General features: G+C 43.9%; 1 protein-coding gene across 2 annotated transcripts in view; it reads right to left on the bottom strand.

The window, feature by feature from the left end:
- Alg9 (ALG9 alpha-1,2-mannosyltransferase) overlaps nt 1-18063 on the bottom strand; it is a 58336-nt gene that overhangs the window by 7713 nt on the left and 32560 nt on the right. Inside the window, exons 14-15 of one of the 2 annotated variants that reach the window (XR_005973087.1) lie at nt 9454-9584; nt 9231-9335 (exon numbers count right to left, since the gene is read on the bottom strand). Coding sequence is in view for 1 of the 2 variants with exons in the window: in XM_041638631.1 (XP_041494565.1) it covers nt 9454-9584 (131 nt within the window). In the remaining variant the exon portion in view is untranslated. The remainder of the gene's footprint in view (nt 1-9230; nt 9336-9453; nt 9585-18063) is intronic. The other variant, XM_041638631.1, reaches the window with a different exon arrangement.

The raw sequence follows: 18063 nt of genomic DNA, 5'->3' as shown, positions 1-18063 counted from the left end.
TATATGTATATATAATGTGTTGTGTATATGTTATGGTCATGTAGCTTGGTGCTCTTGTGGGACTCCTTATATTGGGGGTATCTATGATGTTTTTGCCTACTCCTGAAACAGGGTTTGGCATAGTCTTACTGTAACTTGTTAAGCTATGTTCAGTAGATATCCCTGGGAAGCCTGCTCTTTTCTGAAGGGAAATGGAGGAGTGTATCTGGGGATGGAGGTGGGGGATGGGAGGAGTGAAGGGAAGGGAAACCGCCATCAGGATGAATGGATGAGAGAATAATAAGAGACAGAGAATCTGAGCTCCTTTAAGATTCAGTCATAATCAACCTACCAACCCTCTGAGCAATTCTAATGTTCAAAAGGCTGGTGTTGGACAAAAACAAGAGTGCTTATTAATGGAGTCTCGAGCAGGACATGGGTGAGGGCCACTGCTCTGCAGTCAGGATACTGCAGAGATGACTAGCGTCTCTGCCCTGAGAGTGCACGCGGGAATAACAGGTAACATGCTGCACTTGCTGCACGGCTGCACCTGCAGCTTTTAGACTGTACCACAGGAAACACGATTCTGCAAATCAAAGAGCATGCCACCCTCAAATCAGATGACCTAATCTGCTTCCCTAGCATCTAAGGTTCATCTTCCCCCCCAAACATTTTAGTCCTAAAGTCATGAGGCAGAGTAGAGCACGGTATGGGTGGAAGAAAGGAGGGCGCTACGGTGCCCATTGGATGGTAGGTGCACGTGTTGCAGAAGGGGTCCATGTTAATGAAGAAAATGTTATTCTAGGAGGTCAAACAACCTTTTCAAGTGACAGTTCACGCAGAACTTGCCAAGTCATGGCCATCTCTGTGACTTAAGGTCCAGGCCATGTGGTTACAGTAACCTACAAAGACCCATGATGCGGCATGATCAGAAAGTCTGCCAAAGCACAGACAGGAACCACAGCATCAGCATCGTGACATAGGCACACAGTACATCATGCCGCTGATGTCTACAACATCTGGCATAACATCATAGCCTCTGCACCAGTCACCTTTAGCCAGGATTCAGAACAGCAGAGTTGAGAAAGACTTGCTATTAGGCAACTGGACACTCGTGACCTTCAGCCCCAAGGGTTGGGGGGAAGTGTCTTCACCAGTCTTCCCCATCTGGGAGCCACTGAGAGATGGAGGTAGTACCACTCTGGTGGGAAGAGCACACAACGGTGCTATTAGAGTCTCTACCCTTGTCTGGACTTCATCCATGTGGCAGAAGAACAACAGAAGCCATGTCAAGAAAAAGGCTCTGGCAAGCTTTAAAGGTCTGAAATAAACAATGAGTATACTTTGTCTCAACAACTTTTATTTCATTAAGTGCAAGCTTCTGACAAGATCCTTATCTCACCTCCTTTCCTTTCCACTGCTGCATAAATCCAGAGCTAAAGAGATGGCGCAGCAGTTAAGGGCACTTGCTGCCCTTGGGGAGCACCATATCAGGTGGCTCACAGCCACCCTAACTCATGGTGCACATACATATATGCAGGCATTCACATGTGAAATAAAAATTACAAATAAACCTTTCTTAAAAGAATGTAAACCCCACCAAATAGTATCGTTAAGGCCCCACAATGCGCTGAGAGTCATAAAGGAGGGAGAACAAAGACTGATGATGCCGTTGCTCGGTCTACTAGCTTGAAGCAAGGCTGTCCCGAAGCACTGTGTCTCTTCAAACTGAGCACTAGCAGTGAGGAGATGTGGAAATGGTTTTTCCAGAAAACTCACTCCACAACAACAGAAAGCAGAGCTCTCTGAACTCACAAGGGATAAAAAGGTTCTTTTTACTCTTCCTAAAGGTCAGCAGATTTCGATGATTGAGGAACAGAATATGATATCAGGCAACATGTAATGTCTTCTGAAGCCAAATCTGGCCTAGAGTAGCTGCTATGTCCATGAAGGTCTTGAAAGTGTCTGGGAAAGGATGAGGCAGGTGGATAAGGACGATGGAGAGGAAGGAGAGGCAGCAGGCAAAAGCTGACAGAGAATCAGACTGTGAGAGCAGTAAGCTGATAAGGGAGTGGAAGAGCACACCAACTCTGCTCTTCCTGTTTCCCAGCATCCTTGGCGTCAAGGAGAGAGGCAAGGTCACCACCGTGACTAGCACAGAGGGAAAAGGCAAGAGCCCATCACTTATTGCTCAGGAGGAAGAACTGATTCTTCCAAAGGACCAGACACCATCTGAAGCACGACAGCCGTTGGCCAGCAGATCCTGTCATGGATACGGTCTCCTTCCCACCTGGGTATGAAGGGGCAATGGCCTGTGGGGCTGCCTTTTTTTTCTTGTAAGAAACCTTTGGATTGAAAATTTTAGAAGGAGAATGGCATTTTAAAGGCTGTGATTTTCTAACATGTCCATAGATTCTTTGATACTTCTGTCATAATAAAATAATCCTAATCTCCATCAGCTGGGCATGGGCTGTGGCTTCCCACTTCCACCACGAAGAGGGAGAAGTGACACTGTCTGGCTTCTAAGGCTAGGCCATAAAAGCAAAGGAGTTCTTGGAATGGAAATGGAAAAGTCACAGGAAGGTAGGTATTCTGGGTGGCAGCCTCAGCTGGGATCTAGGCAAACGCTAGTCTCAGCTGCCAGGTGTGTGAATGAGAAAGCCTCTGGGGCGCCTCCAGTCTCCGTTATTGTCTGATGGCCGATGCAAAAGACATCCTGAGGAAGAAAGAGCTAGGCGAGCCAGCAGTGCTTTTCTTTTACAGCTTTAAGAATGGGTGATTGTTACACTGTGATAACTAGGCCATAGCTTCCAACTGCCCTACCTTCACAACCCTAACTCCAGTAACCTTAGTTTACAGAAATAAACAGTTCCATCTACGCTGGCGCCCATCAACAGGACCACCCTCCTACACACAACACAAAGGGATATATGTATACAGGTGGGATAGTTTCAGGCCTCAGAGCTGCTGGATTCACTTCTTGGAAGATAATAAAAGGTCATGCAGTCTACAGAAATTCTCTAGATTAGCCCAAGTTCAGGGCCCTGTACTGGGCACTGAAAGAACAAAGCAGCAAATATTATCAGGCACTCCCTACCTGGCTACAACTGAGGTCCTTCGACTCCACCCTGTCAGCTGCTGTTTTAAGCTGCCTTGGTTCCTCAGCTGTAATTACATCTGCAAGAGTTTGAAAGCCTGTCTAAGTTCTTCCCAACTGTCTCAAACCTCTAATCATGCAGGCCTAGAACCCAGGTAGATGGTGCTCCAAAATGGGAGGACTCATGTGTGGGAGCAACACAACCGAGAAAGAAGGGCCAACGAGGAGCCTTTGCCGGTGGAGAATGCTGCACAGACAGGAACAGGGCCTTAAGACAGTTTCCAAAGCTCACAACTGACCCCACTGTTCACGATGCCAAAAACCTGGACAGGCTTTCCCACCAGGTTCCCACAGCCCCACCCTCACTACTACACGAGCTGTTAATTTATTCCAGCTCCCTCCCATCAGTCCTCTCAGGGGACTCTTAGAGGAGGCATTACATCCGCCCACTTGTCAAGATATTCTATACATGCGGGAATTGTGCCCTGGTTCGAAGAAAGGAAAATTCCCTCTTGTTTCATGAAGTATGTAGTATGAGCTGGCCATTCGATATTAAATCTCCACTCTTTATGGCTGGGGCTAGAGAGATAGTTCAGCAGTTAACAGCACAGGTTGCTTTTCTAGAGGACCTGGGTCCAATCCCCAGTACCCACATGGCAGCTCACAACCATCTTTAACTCCAGTTCCAGGGGACTGACACCCTCTTCTGGCCTCAGAGGGCACCAGGCTCTTGAGTGATTTAGAGACAAACATGTAGGAAAAACACTATAGAAGTAAAGTAAAAACAAAACAGTTTTAAGTGTTACTGCCAACTAGATTGGATCCATCTCCTCCGAGTCTGATAGTCCTTCTAAAAGCAGTCAGACCCTACTGTGCTGATGTGGGAGGTGATGTATGCTGTGAGTATGTTTTATTGCCATTGGTTAATAAAGAAGCTGCTTTCGGCCAATGGCTTAATAGAGTAAAGCCAGGCTAAAAGAGATATATAGAGAGAGTAGGGGGAGTTGGTGAGAAGCCATGGAGTCATCAGCTGGAACCTTGCCAGTAGGCCACAAGCATCATAGCAATATAAAATAATAGAAATGGGTTAATTTAAGATATAAGAGCTAGCTAGCAATATGCTTAACTGATTGGCTAAGCAGTGGTTTAAATAATATAATTTCTGTGTGATTATTTCAAGTCAGGGTGGTTGGGAAACCAACTAGCAGCCTTCCCCAACACTGTGACAGGCTCAAAATCAGGAAGCCAGGGAGAACCAGCACCAGTGCACAGCTGCAGTTCTAGGCTGGCCACTGGAGGCTTCGGCTACTGGGTCTGAGGTCTGGAGGCCTCAGCAAAGCAGACAAATGATTTAGGACAAGAGGACAAGGATACAGGCTGCCATGCTCCCAACAGCTTCATTTAGTGCATCTCCTGCGTCCAGCAGCCAAGCCCTGCCTTACCAACCCACGGAGAATGGGTGTCTTCATGGTCACTGGTGCCCCAATCACAAAAATGTCCCAATAATCTTTAAGCTGCTTTGCTCTTGCAAAGACTCTCCAGTAACATTCTCTCATGAGTGGTTTTTTTTTCCCCATTGGCAAATTATCCTGCTTGCTTCTCTCCGTTTCAGAGAGCTGAGGCCCTATTTAGACTATGTCAGCAAGGAATGTCAGCAAAATGCGTCAAGTAAACTGCACAAATCTACAGAGAAACGTACCGACAGTAGGATCGGGAGCTGCAGAGCTTGCTCAAAGGTCTGACTTGCTGGAACACTTCCTAAGCTCACAGCACTTTTGCTCGTTCTCACCTTACCCTACAAACGTAGAAAACACCCCTGCTTTCCAGATGTGGAGGCACTGACAGCAAGCAGCCAGGATTAAAGTCCCAGGTCCTCCGACTCCACGCTCTCACTATACCCCACGTCTCTGTGAGACCCTGACCCCTTTCATTCACAAGTCAAGTGAGTTTTCTTTCTTTCTCAATGTACTATCTGGAAAATCTACCCCGTACACAAGTTATAAGGAATAAAAACCCTCTGGGCACAGTGGTCCATGCCTTTAATGCCAGCACTCCAGAGCAGAGGCAGGTGGCCAGCCTGGTCTACATAGTGAGTTCCATGACAGCTAGAGCTACATAGTGTGACCCCCATCTCTAAAAAACAAAAATAAAAACAAAAGTGAAGCCCCCTGAAGGCATCCAGCTGACAGGAAGGTTGCTTAGGTCTGCTGTTCCTCAGAGATGAAGCTCTTCCCTAGCCTGAGTCTTGCTGTCACTGCTTTCTTAGCACGGTAAGATCTAGCCCAAATGTTCTACCAGGCAGGAGTAGGCACTGTGAAGCACACGCACTGAGGACTCTGACGCCGCCACTGCTGCTTCCCTCTTCCAGCAAGCTCCTCCACTCACAACCTGCCACCCTTCACCATCTCTCACTCCCTCAATGCCCTTCCCAGCTCACTTGTTATCAAATTAAAGTCATGACCACTAATTAGAAGATTCCTCACATATGACTTTCGGTCTCCCATGCGCTGCTGTGGCTTCTTAACCACGATCAACCCCACATGCGTTTATAGCGTCATTATTCGTACTGCCCCAAAGTGGAAAAAGTCCAAGAGTCTATCAGCAAGAAGAAGGAATGAACAACAGAAAGGAACATGTTCAGCAATAACCAGGGACAAAGGCTGGTACCTTTGATCATCTGAATGAACCTCAAGAACATGCTGAACAAAAAGAAGCTGTATCAGTTACCTTTCTGTTTCTGCCACAAACTACAAACTCCATGATCAGAAACGACTGACGGAAGGAAGCTCCTTTCGGCTCATGGTGTCAGGGGTAGAGCTGTAAAGGCAGCAGCATTACAGCTGAGCTGGCAGAGCAGCCCAGAAAGAAGAGGACGCCAAGTGCAACTGGGACGAGACCGTAACTCTCAAAGGCCACCCGTTGGTTCCGGAGTATTATTTTAAGGTGTGTGCCTTTTGTTTATGCTGCATTAACTCTGTGAAGCTGTGATTCTTTGCCTGTCTGAAAAACCTGATGGTCTAATAAAGAGCTGAATGACCAATAGCAAGGCAGGAGAAAGGATAGACGGGGCAAGCAGAGAATATAAATAGAAGAACCAAGGAAAGGGAGAACAAGAGAAAAAGGGGAGGAGGACGACAGGGGCCAGCCACCCAGCCAGCCACAGAGTAGGAGCGAGAGTAAGACAGACAGAAGGAAGAGAAAGGTAAAAGCCCAGAGCAAAAGGTAGTCGGGGTAATTTAAGTTGAGAAAAGCTGCAAGAAGCAAGCCAAGCGAAGGTTAGGCACTCATAACTAAGAATAAGTCTTTACGTGTGATTTATTTGGGAGCTAGGTGGTACCCCCCAAAAAGCTAAAAGAGCAAAAGAGTAAAACATCCAACAGCACGACCTCAGCATGCTTCCTCCAGCGAGGCTCGACCTCAGAAGGTCCCAAACCTCCACAAACAGTGCCACCAACTGGGGAACAAACGTCCAAATTTGAGCCTATGGGTGACTTTTCTCATACAGACTATCATGGAAATCAAACACAAACTACACATATTATATGATCCCACTTATAACAAACGGCCAAAAATTCAAACCTATAAATATAAAGAAAATATGAGTTGGAGCTGGCAAGGTAACATACAATTGTGGTTATATAATTTGGCATGTAAATTATACTCCAATAAAGTTCTTTTTTTTTTAAAAAAAAATGGTTAATTGCCTTACTAGTTGGCTACAATCTATACATAATTGAAGAAGAAAACGGTCATTGAACTGGTAAGATGGCTCAGCAGGTACAGGTGCTTGACACTAAGTCTGAAAACCCAAGTTCAATCCCCAGGACTCACACGGTAGGAGAGAAAATAATTGTTAAGATGAACTTTATTAAAATTGAAATTTTTGCTTTTTGTAAAAAAAAATTATCAAGAAAACAAGAAGAACAGGACACATTTAATTAAAAATGAGTCAAAAGGGCCAGGTAATGGTGAAACACATCTTTAATCCCAGCACTCAGGAGGCATAGGCAGGCAGATCTCTGTCAGTTTAAGGCCAACCTGGTCTACAAAGTGAGTTCTAGAACAGCCAGGGCTACACAGAGAAACCTGCCTAGAAAAAAAAAAAAAACCTAGCAAACAAAAAAGTCAAGGGAGCTAGAGGGTTGGCTCGACGGCAGAGCACTTGTCTAGCAACCATAGGCCCTGGGTTCAAACCCCAGAGCCAGAAAAAAGGAAGGAGAACAGGCAGGCAAGCAGGCCCCAAAGACTTTAAAAACACCTCATCCAAACAGACTTACAGATGACAAATAGGCATATAAGAAGATGTTCCACACCAAATATCACTGGAGAAAAATAAACTAAAGCCACATCAAGATACATACTACGGTCCCTACCACAAGCAGGCAAATCCTCACTCTCTGCGGGTAGGAATGCAGAACGGCAGCTTCCTACAAAGCTAAACATGCTCACACTGTACAGTTCACCAATTACACTGTTCAATACTGACCCAAAGAGGAAGAAAACTCACCTGCCCAAAACATGCCAGTGGGTATTTATGAAAACTGAGTAGCCTTGATCTGATCGTTTGAAATTTTCCAAGAGCCACACCATTAACTTGTTTCTTAAACAAATCATGTAAAATTACCACAGGGCTGGAGAGACAGCTTGGCAGTTAAGAGCAATGCTGTTCTTCCAGAGAACCCAGGTTTGATTCCCAGCACCCACATCAGGTAGCTCACCGCTAGCTGCCTGTAAGTCTAGCTTCAGAGGCTCCAAGGCCTCTGGCCTCTGTGGACACCACCCTCACCCCCACATCTGATTGAAAATCAAATATCTTTTAAAAAAAATTACCAACAAGGCATATGTATAAAGAATATATGAAACATAAATGAATTTTGTGAGTAGACCTGGATCCTGTCCCTAAGATATCTTATTATATATATTTGTACACATTCCACAATCTGACAGCTAAAACACTTTCAGTCCCAAGTATTTCAAATAAGAGAAACTTAGTCTATAACAGCTCTACTTACAACTGCTATTCTAGACTACACGACTCACACCTGTAATTCCTCAGTTGGGAAGTGGAGGCAGAAAGATTGCAAATTTAAAGCCAGCCAAGGCTACATAATAAGACCCATCACAAAAAGTGTTTTTCCTATGCTCCAATTTGACCCCCAGTGCGATGGTGGAGAGCCCTCCAGAATGGAGTTCATCCTCTTTCTCACGTTAGGTAGAAGGAGGCCCTGCACCAGAACCTGACTGCTGGCACACTGGCCTTAAACTTCCAGCCTCCAAGACTATGCAGAATAAAGTATCTGCTTGTTTAGCCACTCAGCCTCAGGTAACTGGTTAGAGTAGCATGAATCGAGCCAATTTGTTCTGAGGCTTCTATCTTCTTGGACTGACCAGCCACTTCTGGCCTCCAGTCTGCTCCTAACAATCCCCTTTCATAGTTACAAACACATTCAATAGGATCTCTTCCTCTAAAGAACCTTTATATATAAATCTAGTTCCTCCTTTTTTTTCTTGGTTTTGTTTGTTTGTTTTGTGTTTTGTTTTGTTTTGGTTTGGTTTTCAAGACAGGGTTTCTCTGTGTAACAGCCCTGGTTGTCCTGGAACTTGCTCTGTAGATCAAGTTGGCCTCAAACTCAAAGAGATTCGCCTGCCTCTGTCTCTTGACTATTTCCTCTTTTCTTATGTTTATTGGCTGTCTCCCTCTTTCACCCTCAAACAGTAAGTTTACAAACACCCTCACACTCCAATTCACGCTTCCCATCATTCTTTTTGCACCTAATTCCCAGGCCTCTTTGAAGAGTCAGCCAAGTCCTGGGTCTTTCTTTTAAAACCTTCACTATATCTGCCAGGTGTGGCAAGGCATACTTGCAGTCTAGCCAATGGAGGCTGAGGCAAGAGGATCACCACCAAGTTCAAGACTAGCCTTGTCTGTCTAAATGAGTTCCAGGCCAGTCCTGAGCTACAGAGTGAGACCCTGTCTCAAACAACCAAAATAGAAGTCCTACCAGTACTTGCGGAGCTTTGATTCTGATAGTTATGGACATCAAGCTCCTCAAAGCACAGTTAATCTTGTTAGCAATGTCAGAACGCTCGGTTAAGTCAGTTAAAGTCAGTCAAAACTAATCAAAACCTTATTTGAGTTTCCACATAGACCTACCTGTACTACTCAGGACCTTTCATTACGATAATAATAGAATGTACTTTGTATTCCGAGGCCTCAAGAAGAGAGTACTCTTAAATTTCTCAGTACACATGGACAAAACTGTACCAAATAAAAAGGAAATAAGAATTACTCAAGACAGCCAAGGACTGGATTCGCTCAACTCCAGCATTCATTTTTACCACTGATTAGGACATCTGCCACAATTGAAGTCACATACCTAGATGCGTCCAGGAATGGTCTATGGGCCAGACTGATCCACTCTTCTTTGTTGGATGAATAGTTTGGCTCCCAGGGTGTCTCTCTCATGGTATCCAAGTCCACTAAGTAATGGCATTTGCTGATGTCAATCTGAAACGGAAAAGGTGAGCTCTTCAGCAGAAATTATGAAGATTGTTGCAGAGTAGAGACTCAATTATAACCCTAAGAATTCCCACAGGGCTGTAGAGGAACAAACACCCACACTACCTAGGCTAATAGCATGGGCTACCCTGAGGCAGCTGGAGTGGTCTGCAGTCAGTCTATGTTTTTAAGTCCCTCCAGCACCACAGACACTTAAATAGCCAACTTGGGTGTACAGCCTAACTCTAGAAAAGCAGTCTTAGCCGGGTGGTGGTGGCACATGCCTTTAATCCCAGCACTTGGGAGGCAGAGGCAGATGGATCTCTGTGAGTTCGAGGCCAGCCTGGTCTACAGAGCTAGTTCCAGGATAAAGGCTCCAAAGCTACAGAGAAACCCTGTCTCAAAAAACAAAAAAAAAGCAACCTTATGTTCACTACTGCTCCCTTCATCTATCTTATTCTAGAGGTCTAAAGGACACGCCTGATGGAATAAGAGGTGGAACTGCACCTTCTAACAATACCGCAAGATCAGGAGCATCTCCTGCAAGAAGCGAAGAGAACGGACAGAGGCCTAGGACTGCCTCTCCAGCAGGCTCAGCACAGCTGAGGAACTACAGCGGCAGGAGTGAGGAGCAAGGGAAGTACAGAAGATTGGCAGCAGTCGTCCAAGTGCTCACAGCCTAAGGAATATCAATATGCTCTATCTGGAAATCAAATCCTAAGTGCCGACTAGAAGACAGATGACACACATCTAGCAGTCGAGGTTCACAGTATATAAGATGAGCTCCTGTCAATCAGTGAAATAAACCACCCAACAAGAAATAGGCAAGCTCCTTTAATAGGTATTTCAAAAATCTCTATATGAAACAAATGAAAAGTGCTCAATCTCACTAATAAGCAGAAAATGTAAAGTTAAATCACCATGAAATAAATTGCCATAGAAGCCAGGCAGTGGTGGTGCATGCCTTTAATTCCCGTACTCAGGAGGCAGAGGCAGGTGGATCTCTGTGTTCAAAGACAAACCGGACTACAGAGCGAGTTTCAGGACAACCAGAGAGAGCTACACAGAGAAATACTGTATAGAAAAAAAAATTAACATAAAAAATGTTGACCATAATATAAAGCAACAATTATACATTAAGTTGTACAAAATTTTTCAGAAAACCATTTGGTACATCTACCAAAACTGAACATCTGTATTTCCTATGATCTTAGAATCATAGGAAACCATCTTAATATCCCCAGGTATAATAATAATACACCCAGGTATAAGATCAATATATGAAATCATTAATATTCAGTGTCTGAAATAAAAATGATAATTTCATATAACTCAACCTAAAATATATCTAACAGATATACCTGAACCATAAAACAAGTTCAAGAATGTTTGAAGTTGGGCAGAGGATCTGAGTCTAATCCCGGGAGCCAAATGGTAGGAGAGAACTGACTCTCACAAATTGTCCTCTGACCGCCACACACACGTGTCCACACACATGTACACAAGCAACTCGTGTACCATATAAAGAAATGGGAAGAAAATTTAAAATAAAGACAAAAGCAAGGAAACTATTACTGTAAAGCCAGCAGACTACTCAGAGATGGTGTAGACCTGATCACGGGAAGCACCAGGACCCAGAAGGGTCTGGGATATTCTACTTTTTGTCTTTTGAAGTGGCTCCACAAATATTTTCTCTTAAAACAATTAGCTGTATACTGACATTTTATATATTTAGGTTATACCTAAGGAAAGATTTTTCCCAGTGCACATAAGAGCAACCTGGTTTTCAATAGCTTGCAGCAAGCTGTTCTCTTCCAACTTCACCTCCCAGCACTGTTCTCATTCCCTCTCAGTTCTATTTCTATGTAAAGAAGACTTTAGGCTCACATCTGTCTTTCCATATGGGCTATTCCTCCAGGGAAGAGAAAGCACACTGAGAATTGACGTCAGACCCAATTCCATTCCGCATAACTCTCTAAAAATGGTCCTCTGCATAAACACTTCAGGAAGTGGCCTTTTTTCTGTCTGCACACCCACTCTGCAGCTCCTGGGCGACTGTAAGAACATGATGCAATTTTTTAAAGGCTTTCCAACGCCATGCTTCTAAGGAGAACCAGCAAGAGGCAGAGGGCCTGACGGTCTTATGCTTGTATTCCTTCCCACAGGGGGTCCAGTTCACACAGTTACAATCCCTCACCTCAGCCTGACCTTTCCTAGTTAGGCACAGCACAGGTCTAATTATGGAGGTTTGGCTGGGTACAGTCTACTGTAACTGGAGGTAGTAACTAATTTAGCAGTCAGCCTAGGCTCTACTCGCCAAATTGTCCCTAGAGAAATTCTAAGTAAAGGCCTCAGAGAGCCACCAGGGCAGAGCCATATTGAGATAGCAATGCATTCTCTAAGACTTTAACCTCTGCCTTATCCTTTGGCAAACAGTTGCTGCAAACTAAAAGCCATGACAAAGGCCTCCAGAAGCAAGGTTCTTCATTCAAGGACAGATAAAGTTATTAGAAAAGGAACTTTAACAGAGCAGGCTTAGTTTCATTCAGGTCTAGGCTCCACCACCAATTATGTGTGAACTGTAGTCATTTAAGGTTTTTATATAATTTCTTTGCCTGTAAAATGAACATATTGTCACTAACCTTTAAGAGTTGCAATGAAGATCAATGACATGTCTAAACAGAACTTACCAAGTAGGAGTAACTACACTAATAACTCAAATAATAGACGAATATTTGACCACCTCTGCAAAATGAGAACAGGAGAACCTGAAGCAACAACGTCCCAGCACCAATCATCCCACTTTCAACTTGGTCTGGTGTCTACTGCCAAGTCAATAAACTCAGCATGTAAAATGGAAGGGGTGCGGCCACTGACTACCCCTGACTGGACCAGAAGCATCCACTAAATGGTATCAACATCAATTATCTGAGAGCTGGCAAGATGGCTCAGTAGTTAACAGTACTTGCTCTTGCAGAAGACCCAGATATGATAACATATGCCTGTATTTCAGTTTGGAGCTGAGGCAGGAGGATCAAGAGTTTGATGCCACACTGGGCTATAGCCTGAGGTCCTGTTTTAAGAGACTCCCATCTCACACCCCTTAAAAAGCGAAAGAGGATAGAAGGAAGAGATGAAAAAGACATAAGAATTAAAGAGACCATTTGAGAGGAAGGGATGTACACACTAGAAAACAAATCCCAAGCCTACAGAAAGGCCGTGAGAAGCATAAAGACTGAGCAGAGGTAACTTCTGAAATGGCAACAGTTATACCAAGTGTATTTATCTCCACTAGAATGTTGTGTGAGGACAAGGAAAGAGTAGCCCAACCTCCTATTCTCGGTGACATCCTCTAATGTCCATCCATTAGCTTGAGCCAAACCTCCCAAATCCTAAAATGTAGCACAAATAATAAAAACAGATACTGGGGTTCAAGGTGAAGATCAGAAAAGCAAAGCAACCAAACCACTATAGAGTTCTCTCTTCTACCAACGCTCAGATCAAACGGGCAATCCACCAAACCTCAGACTAAATTGTTCGCCACCACACCGCAAACTGAGACTAAGACTAAGACCCTGAACTCCTGTTTTCTCCCTTCTTATATTCCTCTCTAGTGTCGGGATTAAAAGTGTGCACCACCACCGCTTGGCCTCTATGGCTAACGAGTGTGGCTGCTGGGACTAAAGGCGTGTGCCACCACTGCCTGGCCTGTATGGCTGACTAGTGTGGCTAGTTTTGCTCTCTGATATTCAGGCAAGCTTTATTTATTAAAACACAATAAACTATCACTATGCTAAAATAGGAAGGATGTGAGTTTGCACTCAGGCATGTATCAGCTGGAAAGGACAGTGACACACATACTGGAAAAACAGAGGTCTCTGTTGAGGGCCAGTGCAGAGAGGATCACAGAGAAAGTATCTCCATAAATACTACAGATCTTATTTCTCTACTGTCACTCAAGAAAAAAATCTGATATGTAGGAGCATAAAAGAATAATGTGACAATCTCTGGAAACCAAATGTCCTATAATAAACATTCAAGACAAGGATTAAAGCTAGAAAAACACAAAACAAAACGAAAAAAAAGCCAGGACATTTTTTCCCATAGCTAAAATTTGGTACGTAGGCTGCCTAATACAATAATGGCTAACATGAGATATTAATTTAATACTTAACCTCTGAAAACAATGTCTTTCTAAACACAGAATATCTGATTAATGTCTCCTCATGTGCCTCTGTAAGCAACTGCAGTGAGGCCAGGCTTTCCTACAGCTCAGTCCTCCATGTTCTGTAAAGTCAAGGACTGGGTTTTTCTTGGTCATCACTATCCCCCTAGTGCCTTAAGACCTGGCAGGTCTCAAACATCTAGGAGGCTGTGCAACAGGAAACAATAGTCACTACGGTCACCACCCCCTGACCCCCCCAGTTTACCAGATCTTACTGTACTTGGCTCAATACATCAAACTTAAACTTAATTTTTCCACTACGTCATGAAACGGGACAGCCAAACACCCTACCCTTACCCTAGAGGTTTTACCACCTCTTCAAAAGGTTTCGGATACAAATGATGATAGCTCTCTCAAGTCTTGAAAGGAAATAATCCCACCCCTAAAGGCACATGTTTGTCAATGGGTGGAGGAGGAGGATCAGGAATACAAGGCTGCCTTTGCAGCAGAGCAAGTTTGAGGCCAGTCTGGGTTCCATGAAACCTTGTCTCAAAAGACAAAACAAACACAATTCGAGATTTTTATAATGTTCCTCAATTTCAGACATTTTATCAACAAAAAGGTATGATTTGGGAGAGGGGCTACGGCAGATGAGACACGCCTAGCACATACACCCGAGCCCCCATGAGATTGAAAAGACAAGGAACACAGCTGCAGGAGTGGTGTGGGTTATACAGCAGGAGGCAACAGAACGAGACTGGTGAAATCCCAAAACACTGGAATTCAGATTTGTGACAGACAGGGAGGAACCTTGCACTGGATGCTCTGCAGAACTATAGGAAGAGGGACATTCAGCAAGAGAGAAGACGGACCTCCACGGTGAGCGCCTAAGATGCAGGATCTGGTGTGATGCAAAAATGTAGTTAAAACAGATCTGGCCAGGTGGTGGTGGTGCACACCATTAATCCTAGCACTTGGGAGGCAGAGGCAGGTGGATCCCTGTGAGTTCAAGCCCAGCCTGATCTACAAAGTGAGTTCGAGAACAGCCAAGGCTACACAGAGAAAACTTGTCTCAAAAAACCAAAACCAACCAACCAAAAAAAAGCAGAGATCTGCAAAACAAGTAGCAGGTCTGGAGGGGCCTAGGCTTCCTACCTTACCATCAGACTTAATGACTGAAGGAACAGAGGCCCTTGCTTTTCTACATCTGAGGTCCCAGTGACCTCTGTTCTCCCCCAGCTGAGTGAACAGCCATCCTGTGAGTATGGATCCAGGAAATCAGTTACGGGGGGACACTAATTCGGACAATGAGTCTATAAGGGAGAAAGTATCCATCGTGCTCCCACTTGGGAAGGGCAGAAGAAATCAACTGTGTGTGCACAAGTGGAGCCTGGGACAGAGACTGGAAGCACCGCAGTCACCCAGAACTTGAGTCTCACCCCCATCCCAGCCCCAGGGCAAACTGTTCTGGTTAGATCATCTTCTTTCTGAAGGTCCCAGAGACATTAGGTGGAAATGTAACCTCTGCCTAGCTATTTCCCACCCCCACATATGCACTGGCCTAGCACCTCCGGCACAGGGAGCATCCAACCAGATAGTCCTCAGGCTGGACCAGCAAGATCAAACTGAGGGATTCCTGAACACATCTGCCTATCCCCTTCCCCTTCCGTGAAGGTGCTGAGTCAGCTCTCAGTCCTGCACATCTGCCTTCCCCACCACCCTCTGTGAAGGTGCTGAGTCAGCTCTTTTGAAGCTAAGCGTCTCTGACAGGTGTTTTCCTGTACTTCACCTTTGACTCTGCAATTCCTTCACTTTTTCTTAAGAGGCTCTGGCACAGCAGGAACCTTCTTCCTCTTCTGGACTTGTTCTTCATGCCCCGCTTAACAGTTTCCTTTTCTTACTGTTTATCTCCTAACTTCACCCCACACACTTTCGCTCTTTACTACTTTGCTGTGTCTCTCCTCCTTTTCTGTTGTTTTATTAATATCTACCATTCAAATTGTTCAACTTCCTACCTTACCCTTTATGACATTAGCTTCTCTCTTTACAGTTCCTGTTGGGGGCATAGTTGTTATTCCCAAATGTCTTTTTTTTTTTTTAATTAAGCATCTCATTTGTCTCTGTTGGGGTTTGCTTTTTTTATTGCAGTCTGCTTTCTCTTCCCAACACAGAAGTGAACTGACCACACCAAGGGCACCCAAGAAAAAAAAAATAGGATGAGGTGTTTACCCCATAAACAAACCGTAACACAGAAATACAAAATAAGAAAACATGAAGTAACATGACTCCTCCAAAAATTCCTCTCTCCAAAGAGATAAAAATTACTGAAGTACTGGACAAAAAAAAAATTAAAAAATAATTTTTAAATAGCCAATTATCTCAAAGAAGACATAAATAAATAAGTTAATGAAATAAATTGAAGAGCAAGATGAGAAAATCAGCAAAGAAACAGACACTGGGGGAGAAGACCTCATTATAGAAAAGGAAAAACCCATAAGAAAGCAGTTCTGTGGACTAATCAGGAGAAAGAAAGGATTCCGGGGGTCAGAGACTGCAACCATGGGGAGGAATTAGTGATTCAGAAACCAATAAAGAGAAATGTTCAAAGCTATGACAGCTTCCAGAACTTCTAGAGTGTGGTTAAGAAGCAAAGTCTGAGGCTGGGGACCGCTGGGTCTAAAAGCATGGACTGCTCTTCTAGAGGATTGCTCCTTCACAGCACCCATATCAGACAGCTCATAACCACCTGTAACTCCACCCTCTTCTGGCCTTTGATGGCACCTATACAAAAGTGATACACACACTCATACAGTCATACACATACAACATAAATAAAAAGAAATATTAAAAAGAAAAAACTTGAAATCTTTAGTATAGAGGATGGATACAAACTAAAGGCACAAAAAAAACTATTCAACAGAATTATAACAGAAATTTAGGGGGAGATATGAACATCCAAATACATGAAAAATATTTTTTTTAATCTTGCCTCTGTTCTAGTCTTTTTGGACTATTCTATGTCATATTCTAGTTAAAATATCAAGAGTCTTGGGAGGAAGGATATGATAGAGATGTCCCACTGAGGGCTGAACACCCTGTAATTTCTTATTCTCCTCATCTTGACCAGTCTGTGGGTCTCTATGGAAATGGCCGTCTACTGCTCCTTTGATAAGGGTTGAGTGATGCACTAATATGGGTATACGGTAAGTCATTAGGAGCCAGTTTACTACTGCCATGTCCACATAGCAGAATAAAAGTAGTGGGTTCTTCCTAGGTCCCATGACCTAGCTAGCCACAGGCTCTTGGCCCAAGACCAGTCCTAGGCATGAGCGCTGTCTTATGAAATGGGCTTTAAATCCAATTGGAAGGTTACCACCTTAACATCTGTGCCACTACTGCACCACTGGGCAAGTCTTACCAGGCCACTCACTGTTGTAGTTCCCAGCATTCACATCTGGATGAGACTACTGAATACACCCCCAGGAGCATGCAAAGAACCCCTGGAAGGGAATTTTAAAATTCTTAAAAACAATTAAAATGAAAACACCACTATCAGAAAAATGAAAGATACAGTAAAGGCAATTCTAAGAAGGAATTTTACAGCCATAAGCACTTACATTAAGATGCTAGAGAATCACAAATAAAATCGTCTCATGATACTACTCAATGTTTCCAGAAAGTAACAGACCAAATCAAAAGCCAGTATACTGAAAGGATATCAAACCTAAATCAATAAGATGCAAACCAACAGAAATTACCTATGCTGAGGTTACGAAAACTTAAAAGTGTAGTAAATATTTTGAGAAAACATATTCACATAATTTTTTTACTATATTATACTATTAAATTTTTTCTACTATATTAGTGTTGAATTAGGGGTGTGTAGAGAACTAGAATTCATTCTGTAGTCCAGGCTGGCCTCGAACTCAGAGACCCACCCTGCCTCTGCCTCCCCAGTGCTGGTATTAAAGGCATGCGCCACCACGCCTGGCTATTGTTGAACTCTTAATGTGCCTAATTTGTAAATTAAACTTTATCACAGCTGTATGTACAGAAAAATCGTAACACATCCAGAGTTTCAGAAATCCACTGGGGTCTGCTGGATAAGAAACTGGCAGAAGGCCAGACACAGTGATGCCTGTCATTAATCCCAACAACTGGGAGGCAAAGGCAAGTGGATCACTGAGTCTGGGGCCAACCTGGTCTACATAAAGAGACGCAAGACAGCCAGGGCTGCATAATAAAGAAACCATGTCCCAAAAATTAAAAAATAAAGAGAGAGAGACTGGCAGGGTGATACTAGCTGTAATCACTAGATAACAC

Source organism: Microtus oregoni, unplaced genomic scaffold (genome assembly GCF_018167655.1).
Source record: "Microtus oregoni isolate MIOR12 unplaced genomic scaffold, Mior012 000055F_ref0000237, whole genome shotgun sequence".
Lineage (NCBI taxonomy): Eukaryota > Metazoa > Chordata > Mammalia > Rodentia > Cricetidae > Microtus > Microtus oregoni.
This window is presented reverse-complemented; position numbering and strand designations above follow the sequence as displayed.